The 10,000-nt window shown below is 44.2% G+C and overlaps 1 protein-coding gene across 1 annotated transcript in view; it reads right to left on the bottom strand.

The window, feature by feature from the left end:
• LOC115022299 (contactin-associated protein-like 4) overlaps positions 1-10,000 on the bottom strand; it is a 77,658-nt gene that overhangs the window by 5,633 nt on the left and 62,025 nt on the right. The window contains exons 14-17 of the mRNA XM_029453269.1: positions 7,474-7,636; positions 6,317-6,444; positions 5,693-5,863; positions 3,770-3,988 (exon numbers count right to left, since the gene is read on the bottom strand). Coding sequence (XP_029309129.1) covers positions 3,770-3,988; positions 5,693-5,863; positions 6,317-6,444; positions 7,474-7,636 — 681 coding nt within the window. The remainder of the gene's footprint in view (positions 1-3,769; positions 3,989-5,692; positions 5,864-6,316; positions 6,445-7,473; positions 7,637-10,000) is intronic.

The raw sequence follows: 10,000 nt of genomic DNA on the forward strand, positions 1-10,000 counted from the left end.
ACCCTGAAGACTTCATATCAAGCAGCACAACATGTAGCGTCTCCGCACGAAATATAAACATGAGAACGCACAAGAGTGGAAAACAATTAGTATCAAAGTGCAAACCCCAACATCACGCTGGGAGAGCAACACGTGGAAACAGCCAATCAGAAGCTCACAAGCTGTGAGGGATTCAACCACGAGAATTACAAGTCTCAGCATGAAATCATCAGATATATATATATATATATATATATATAAATAATATGAAAGCAGATAAAACAGAACAGGACGATGTGAGGCTTGTGAGATAGAGATCAGACAAACCTTCATGGACAGCGTGCGTGCAGTCGAGTGTGGTTTGCTGCTGAAACAAACGCATCTGTGCATCGAGCGCTATAAATAACACAACACAGTATTTACACATGAAGTCTTTCCCATTGTGATATGAAGGACGTGTGATCAAAAGGAAGGATGCAAACCAAGCACATGTGCTGGACAAAGTTATTTAAAACTGTAATATAAAGTTAGATGGGGCACTCCTAATCTGTTCAAACCTCATATAAATAATCTTAATTTATATAATATTGGTCATTTATATTTATATCATCACAAGATACAATAAGTTAGAAAATGACATGAATGCAAAGAACAAATATAACACATTATAGCCTATAATGTTAAATTATAATCATATTGTTCCCTCTGTTGCAGATTACATAGATTTCCCAGTTTTACCTCATTTGCGATGTTAAAATAAAAGGTTTCTAAATAAACTCTGTAACTGCAAAGAGAACTGGAGGAGAAATAAAAAGAACACAGATAACCAGCTGATGTTTGATTTACATTATATACTTCAGGATAATCCGAACACTGCTGCATTTCAAAGGGACGTGTGAAGTGAAGATCAAAGGAACCCTCACAATCCTCGTGCAGGGCGGCGCTCGCTCTTCACACAGCGGCAGCGAGGAGGAATCTCTGTGTCGAGCACATCGGTGCATCGACGGCAATGCAGCACAAATACACAAAGGCTTAACTATCCAAACAAGGCAAAACAATTGCTTCTAAACCTCCACAAAGGAAGTGATTCCTGCCTTCATCGCTGAGCTCACGTAAAATTGCTGCGATTTGATTTTTAGCACAAACAATACAAACAGCCATAAAGGACCTGGCAACCGAACAATGGTGCGGATTATAAATCCATGCGCGGCAATAACACGGTTTATTAATCAGAACAATGGGACGCAGTGCCTTTTAAAGCCATGCGGGATTACGGCTCGTAAATACAGTGTGTACATTGAGATATGCTTTCTGAATATATTGAAACCAACACAGCGGTTTATAATTCAAAGGATGGAACAGTTTGCTTAACAAATACAATGCATGTGGCGAGGTGCTGAGGCCTGTGAATCCAAACAACTCAACACTTTTTAACAACATTACTGCAAGTCTACGAGGAGGGATTACGCGCTCAACTCAACTCAACAAGCCCCAAACACACTCCTTTTGTGGCTCTGGAGGGACAGAAAGTTTCTCGTCTTGGGTTTAGAAAAACTACCGCAACTGGTTTTACAAACTGCCGAATGAAAACAAGGCATGCTAACCTTAGCATGCTAACATGCTAACCGTAGCGTGCTAACCTTAGCATGCTAACATATTCAGCATGTTTACGATCTAAATTCATGTTTTCAACATTTGCAAATGAGCTCAAACCCAGTGGTGGAAGAAGTAACTTCTACTTAACTAGCAATATTACGAGGATCTAAATGAATGAAGAAAACTCTTAACAGAAGTACTTTAAGTACTTTAAGTACTTTAAGTACTTCAACGTGTCTTAAAACCAAAACGCGTGTTGTTGGTGCTTCTTGATTATTATCAGTGTAACGCTGCCTCCTTTTCAGGTTTCAAACACTCGAGTTTTACTCAAGGACTCTATATCGTGCGGCTGAAGGACACGTAAGCAGCAGGAACAAACGGCGAGACCTCGATGCTGCTCAAGTCTCCTCTCAAAACAGGAAGTCAGTTCAGTCAGAACATTGTACAAACATCCATTACCGAACTAATCAGCAGATGAATACCAGCACATTTCCATCCCAACACATTAATCTACGAGACGTGTGCTGTGCTGATAACTCAGAGGTAAACATATACGTGTTTAGGCTGAAGGTGGTGACCTCACAGCGGATTATTCAGCCAATCAATATTCTCCTCTACGTCGCTGCTGCTGCTGCATTCATCTCATCACTGTGTGTTGTTTGTTTTCCTCCACACTGTGTTTACTGATGTGAAGTGACATACATAATATTTGCAGAATGATAACTCCTGATAATAAATGATGGGTTTTCATTACCCCCCCCCCCCCTGTAGATCCAGTGAAAGGTCACACAGAGAATTCAAAATGGTGGTATTGAACCGATGAAGCTGCATATTGATGACGTTAGATTCTCAGCTGATGGCTGCCCGATGAATCACTTACAGTTTCATTCACAGATTATTTAAAGACCTTCGCTGCAGGAAGTCACGTCACACACTTCACTATATATTACTGCTCCCCGATGCACGCTTTATTTATTGAACATGATTATTGTTCGTGGTCAGAAACTACAAACTCAGCACTTTCATATTCAATAGTGCTGAGCAGCTGATGGCATTTAGCCAAAAGCAGTAGGACTCTGTGGGAGGAGTCTATCAGGAGTTTACACTGTGGAGGAGGTAGAGGCCCTATTAAAGACATGTGCATCCTCAGCACCTTTTCACATCCAACGCTGCTGATAAAACAGCAGGATTGAGTCAATAACAGGACACACATCCTGCACGGAAGCTAATGATTCCTAGACGTACTTCCCTGCGAGGTTTAGCCGAGGAGGGAGAGGATAAATGCCTCAGATTGGCATCTTTGATTTTCCAAACAGATGAGCTGGACTTTCTACCGTTTCTCTTTTGTAAAGCCACGACGCATGCAACAGTAAGTGATTAACTAAAACGGATTATTGTCTCTATCTTTACCTGCAATTACAGCTGCACACTACTATGTCCCTGCAAACTCACAACACTGCTAATTGGTATCCAACTTAATAAGATGTCATTGTTTTGCACAAAGCAGAGGATTGCTGCATGAATTCTCGGAGCATCGATCACAAATGCAGAAATAATGAACACATGTGCCAAACAAAGGCAGAAGGAAAGAGTAACATCTGTCACCACTGGACATTATCAACATGAGAGGTGCTACAGAACACTGTGAGGCACCTCTTCACTCTGAAGAGCTCCGAACGTCACGTGGTGTGAAGAACATCCCTGTAACACCGAGCAGCCTCTCTACCACTAAATGATATATTTGTATTGCACGGCTTGGTGAATAGCCGACCTACCGATTCTATTACGGCAGTCTGCAGTCGGTTATTTCTGGAAAGCAGAACGCTGCCACGCTTGTGATGGTTGTCTCCGCACACAGCACGTGGACGACGTTTTGTTCAATATTTTGTGTCAAATTATTGATTTCTTTAGTACGTTTTCTTTCTTACTTATAGTTTAAATACACATATTCACATGTCTGTGAAATAAGCACACAGTATATACTGTAATTACTGTGTATACTGTCATATCCACCTGCCTCATGTACAAACTGTATATATATATATATATGTATATATACACACATATATATTGAAGAATTAAAAACAACGAGTCAAGTTCCTTGTGTGTGTAAACCTACACGGCCAATAAAGCGGGTTCTGATGTTGCATGAGAAGATATACTATATATATATTTATTTGTATGTCATCCTCACCTATGAACAGCTGGCTGTTGAGCTGCAGGTGGAGGTGTCCGTCAGCAGGAGCCTCCTGTGTGGCGACAGGAAGTTCATCCAATCGAAGCGCCGCCTCTTTAACATTCCGCTCGGCTCGGACTCGATGCCACCGATTGTCATTCAGCGGCGAGCTCGACTCCACGCGAACCTCCAGCGGCCCGTTGCCGACGTCGAAGGAGAAAAGCACCTGAGTGGAGGCTGACGGAGGGGAAGAGATGGGGGGGACATGAGACAGGGAGGGGAGTCAGAGGGAAATGTATGATTTATGGAAGAGGGAAAAACAAATAAAAACAGAGACGCATGAACAGAATTGAATTATGTGACAGGATTAAATGAGAACATCTTCAAAAATAACAACAATATAAAATACGTCCTTATGGAGACATGTGAGGCGAGCAACACAACATCGTGCTCCCTTCCAAGTCCGGATCTTCAGTTATTAGTGATTTGACAAAGCTCAATAAGCCTTTGAATGAGATTGTCTTACTTCTGGAACAGAACAGTTTTACTCTCTTAGCAAGCAGTCTACTCAGATCACAAAATCCCAGTCAAGTTCATTCCAACAAAAGGAGTCGATGTTGGAGACTACAGACGTGTCATCCTTTGTGTTTTGGAAGGAGAAGATGTATTACTCTGAGAGCACAGAACAAGGTGAAACAATATCCCGGCCTCATATAGAGATTGTTCTCTGAGGAAGCCGGCAACAGAGCAGGAGTGTTCAGAGCTGGAACAACCACGCTGACACTGATTTCCCCCGAGGAGCGAGGCTGTTGGTGCAGCAGCGTCCCTGTATTAGATTCTCCATGTCTGTCCCTTCAAATCCCATTTTTAAGAAAATGCAAAATGCAGAACACAAAAACAGCTCTAAACCCAACGAAACGTGTGAACTGGGCAGATTGAGTTTCAAAAGACTCTATGCAACATTTACTAAACCACCAGACACCTGTCTGCCCATAAACACGCATCTCATACCATGAAGAACACCCCAGTGGGTGTTTCTGTCATAGTTTAAATGAGAACAGACCAATGAGGGCTGTAAAGGTATTACACATACACGCCACAATATTGTACCCATAAAGTACAAAGTGCCCTCTAGGTTATTGCTGTCTTATTCTAAATCATACACATTGTGGGGAAAAGATAGAAAACTATGCAGAAAACTTAAACTGTGAAGCAAAGAAGAGTCGACATGTGTGCCTCTCCTATTAGAGCGGGCGTTTAAGGTTGTGCAGCACTATAGCGCCCACAAAAATGTGTCTGTGTTCAGGTTAAAGACGCAAGATACTACTACTCCCTCAGCCATCAGTCTTTATGCTAAGCTCTGAAAATGAAAATGTCCCCGCTGGGCCACCGTATATGAGGCTAGTCATGGCTCAGTTGGAAAAAGGTGATGTCACCATCAGAGTTAAGCAGCATTTGGATCAAAGTGTCATGAATCATTAATATTTACAGATTTACTGTTAAAGCAGGTTTTCAGGAGCTTCGCTGCTACAACTTTGTTGAGGACCCGTTCCTGTTTTGTGCAGTCAGCTCCATTAAAACAGGTTTTTTCTCAGCTTGGTGTGGAAGAACTTGAGTGGCCTGCACAGAGCGCTGACCTCGACCCGATCCAACACATTTGGGATGAACTGGAACACCGACTGAGAGCCAGGTCTCATCACCCACCATCAGTGTTGGACCTCACTAATGCTCTCGGGGCTGAATGGGAGCAAATCCCTGCAGCCAGATACCAACATTTCTTTGGGCTTTTTAGCTTACAGTTAAAGTCAAGACAGTTCAACCAAAAATAAACAATGTTTGCTCTCCAGAATAGTTTAATACAGATTAAGTTTTGTATTTCTAGGTTTCGCTGACACATCACTCTAATCCGGATTAAATGTTCACACTCCAGCTCTTACTCACAGCTCAGTTCGATCCGGATGAAGTCTTTGATGCCCAGGTTTTCCAGGAACACACCAGAGGAGGCCGTGGTTTTAAACAGGAAGGAGATATCTGCGCTCAGCTCTCCGTGGAAGGTGGGAAAGTGGAGGTACGACGTCTCCTTGTCGAAAAACGCAGCGTTCCAGAAGTTCTCTGAGAAACACGATGATGAAGAGTCACAGTCGAGATCTTTAAATGGAAATCACGCAGCAAACAAATGTGGCTAATGATCTTACACAAGGGTAGGACTTCTGTCACGTAGTCTGGTTTAACACGCCAAACATTTATTTATCCATCTTCTAGAGCAGAGAGAGAAACTCTGCTTTGTTTTATGTTGCAATGCGTTTAATGATCAGAGAGTGAAAACATAAAAGGAAAATGTTGAAGTATTGTCCCCGCGATAATTCATTTATCACATTAAACACCTGTTCTTGTATTTCCACATCAACAACAGACCTGAGAGGAATTAAGTTATTATGTGCTGCTTAATAAAATAAAGTGTCTGATTGGTTTGTTCATTTGAGTCCGTCCATCACGTCGACACAACAGGAAGCTGTGATTTCATCTCTGCATCACGTGTAACCAGGCAACCAGAGCTGCACTTACTGTCTCCATGACAACGGAGCGGTCCCACCCTGTAGGCGGCCTCTGACCCCGGCCTGGTGACGTCACCCAGCACCAGAGACCTGACGGGGAGGCTCTCCTTATGGGTGAGCAGGCCCGAGTCTTCAGCCCTGGTGGAGGGAGGAGAGGACGAGGAGGAGGAGAGAGGGGAGGGGAAGAGGAGGAAGTGGAGGACGAGGAGGAGGATAGCAGTGATTAATAGTGAGAGGGGGATTAGGAGGAGTTATTGGCGGCGAGTGTGTTGCTGGTACTCTCTTGCGTTTTTCCTACTTTCGGGTCGCTTCTTCCGTACTTTTTCGTTCTCCGTGTCTTCTTTTTTTCGGGCGTTTTTCCCCCTTCGGTTCCCGCCTCCGGAGTTCCCGCAGACGAACCTAATATAATTAGGATTTGGTCCCGCCCCGGAGATGAGGAAGGGGGCAAATGGAAACGAAGAGAAGAGAGAGAAGAGAAAGGAAGAAAAGAGGATTGCCACCACGATCCGTGTGACCGGCGGACCCGGCGGCGGCCCCGCGCGGGCTTCGCCGGGGGGAATCCCTTCCCGCCTCCCTGACCCTAAAACATTTCTTATTAGTCTTGATTAAATAATCTAAGAAAAGACAACTTTGACATAAAGTCTGATAATTATGCTTATTTGCTCGCATGGTAGGAAACTGCTCAGTAACAACAGAGCTTTAAAAAGCTCACACCACCTGTGTCGTCTTAGACAATCTTCCAGGAAGACCGTCCTGACACTCAACACGTCATCTACGGCAATTTCTGTGACAGCTACTGTATTTTCCAAAAGAGCATTTCAGACCATTTACACCCATGTTCAGCGTAATGCGCCTCTCGTAATCAGCACGTCGATCTCGTTGTCCAGGACTGGAAGCGAGCGACGTATCTTCACAGCACTCTGAGGATCTGATGAATGTTCTGCAGAAACTGTTGACAGTTTGGACCGAGACGTAGAAAGAAGGAAGGAGCCAATCATGTTGCAGCAATCCTGCTCCTCCAGAGTCAAATCTCTGCAGCCTCAGATTTTGAGTTTAAGTGTAAATAATCAAACTTGAATGATTTGTCAACCCAAATCAAGACACTAACTAAATAAATACTTGCTTGAACAATAGCAATAAAATATTTATATTAAATAAGTTAAGTACCACTCCATGCGGTCGGCATCACAGTTGCAGTAGTGTTGTGGGTCCACGCAGTCGCCCTGCAGGCCGCAGACGCACTGCTGACTGGCTGGATGAGCTCCACCCCAATAAGACTGGACACGACCGGGACCGGGACCACCGAGCCACCAGCTGAACGGAGAGCCCTCTGAAACACACACACACACACACACACACACACACACACTGTTATCATTCTGCTAAAGAATGCAATCTAATTAGTCGTAGTGGCTAGCTTGATTTTACTGGTCCAGACTTTGTGAGACAATTAGAAATAAAACTGCACAGAACTGCCTCCTGCCCTCGTCCATAACCACACAAAGCATGCTTGCAGGACACAAAAGTTACTCTATGGAAAAACTGTAAGCCGCATCGTGACCTGAGATGAACAGAGCAGAAAATAGCGCTGTATGGAAGAGTTCCCATCGCTCAGCCTCCCAAGATGGATCCAGTGTTTGATGCAGGGGGATGTTTGCCAGCCCCTACCCCTAATGCTGAATATATTGTTTTTAGATGGAGGGCGGTGATCGTATACAGTGAAAGATATATTTTCGCATAGTGAGAGTGCGTAGGTGGAGAGGAGTGAGAGAAGGTGATTGGAGAGGTCTCTGTTGAGTCAGCACTTTTTTATTTTCCCAGAGAGCAGCAGGGGGTTTATAATGGAACTGCTATCTCTCTACCCATTCTTCCTTTTCTACCACTTCCACTATTTTCATCCATCATCTTATTATCTGCCCCCCCCCCATACAGTTGCTTAACCACACACATTTCTTTCTCATGTAGTCTTAGTAGTTCCACTGGAGAGAGACACTTTGAGGATGTGTCCTTGAAATCAAAAGTTATATAAATGTCCACTGGACAACTGATGTTCTGTCTATTAACTAATCAATTCAAATACACACAACAACCCTGAGAGTGTACAGCAGAGCTTTGAGCTACATGCTAATGACAGCATGCTAACATGCTCACAATGAAGAAGAAGAAGAAGTAGGAGAAAGAAAGTAGAGAAGAAGAAGTAGAAGAAAGAAAGAAGAAAGAAAGAGAAGGAAAGGAAAGAATGGAGAGAAGAATAAGAAGAAGGAGAAGAGAAGTAGAAGAAGCACGGCAAGAAGAAGTGATCAAGACAGGCGCCTCCTTCTCCGCCCCGCTCTTCAGTCGACGGCATCTCCGCCCTCCGACCTCCTCTACAGACTCAGCCTCCTTCCCGCCTCTCTCCGCCTTCTCCCGCCTCTCCGCCTCCTCTCTCCTCCTCCTCCGCTCCTTCGCCCCTCCCTCTCCGCCACGCCTCCTGCTCCGCCTCTCTCGGCCTCGCCGGCGCCTCCTCCGTCTCCTCCTGCCCGCCTCCGTCGCCGCGACTCCTCCTTCTCCGCCCTCATTCCTCCTCCTCGCCTCCTCCGGCCTCCTCCGCTGCCCGCATCGCCTCCGCCGGGGCCGCCGGCGGCCAGAAGGGGAGGAGAAGAGACGAAGAAGAAGAAGGAGACGAAGAAGAGAAGAAGAGAAGAAGAAAGAAGAAGAAGAAGAAAATTAAATTTTCACTCTGTTGTTGTTAGGGTTAGGGTTAGACAAACTACATGACAAACGTAGGCCCGTACACGTGCAGTAATGGAGAGGTGTCAGAGCGAGGGGGCTGCCATGAGTAGGCGCCCGAGCAGTCGGGGGTTCGTTGCCGTGCTCAAAGGCATCTCGGCAGTGCACAGGAGGCGCACTGGCACATCTCCAGCTAGGGTCCGTGCGGGGACTTGGACCATCGGTAACATGCCGATATTTGGCAGGTATAACGTCTATACCATGCTAACCATCTTAGCTTAGCGTGTTAGCATGCAAACATCTGATAATACAAAGTACAGCTGAAGCTGAATGCCATTCATTTTGCAGGTGTTTGGTCATAAACCAAAGTATTGGTCAAAGTCAGTAGATCACCAACGTTTTTAAAATGTTGAATGTCTCAATCAATCTGATAAATGTTGAGACCTTTCACTCAGAAGTAAGATTCCTCCTCGGCGTAACATGAATGTCTGAAGTTTCATGATAATACATCAAATAGTTGTTGAGATATTTCCGTCTGGACCTAAAGAATTCAGTGGAACTTGGTGATCAAAGTGATTCTCCCTCTATTTCTAATACTCACCGCCTCCACGTCAATACGAGCACAAGAAAACACACGACTACACAAAGAAAACACAGATCTAACTCAATACTCATTGCCCAGAAGGAGGAGGTATTACACAAATCCTGAATAATCAATTTGCTCAATGTTGTGAAAATCCCTGAAAACACATTAAGTTTGCAGCAAAGACCGTAATGATTGTATTCTTTCCTTCTTAACCAAGCTTTCGGTAACTTTTATTTAAGCCAACAAAGTCCATTGAGAGTTCTTGTTTACAGTCTTTTCTGCTTTAAATGTGCACTTGAGGGGTATTGAGGTAAAATGGACGAAACAAAATCTCCCTGAGATAAGATTAAAAGATTAAAAGGATTAAGATTCGATAAGATTTTTAAAAAGTGGGATCTA

The sequence above is a fragment of the Cottoperca gobio genome, chromosome 17 (genome assembly GCF_900634415.1).
Source record: "Cottoperca gobio chromosome 17, fCotGob3.1, whole genome shotgun sequence".
NCBI lineage: Eukaryota > Metazoa > Chordata > Actinopteri > Perciformes > Bovichtidae > Cottoperca > Cottoperca gobio.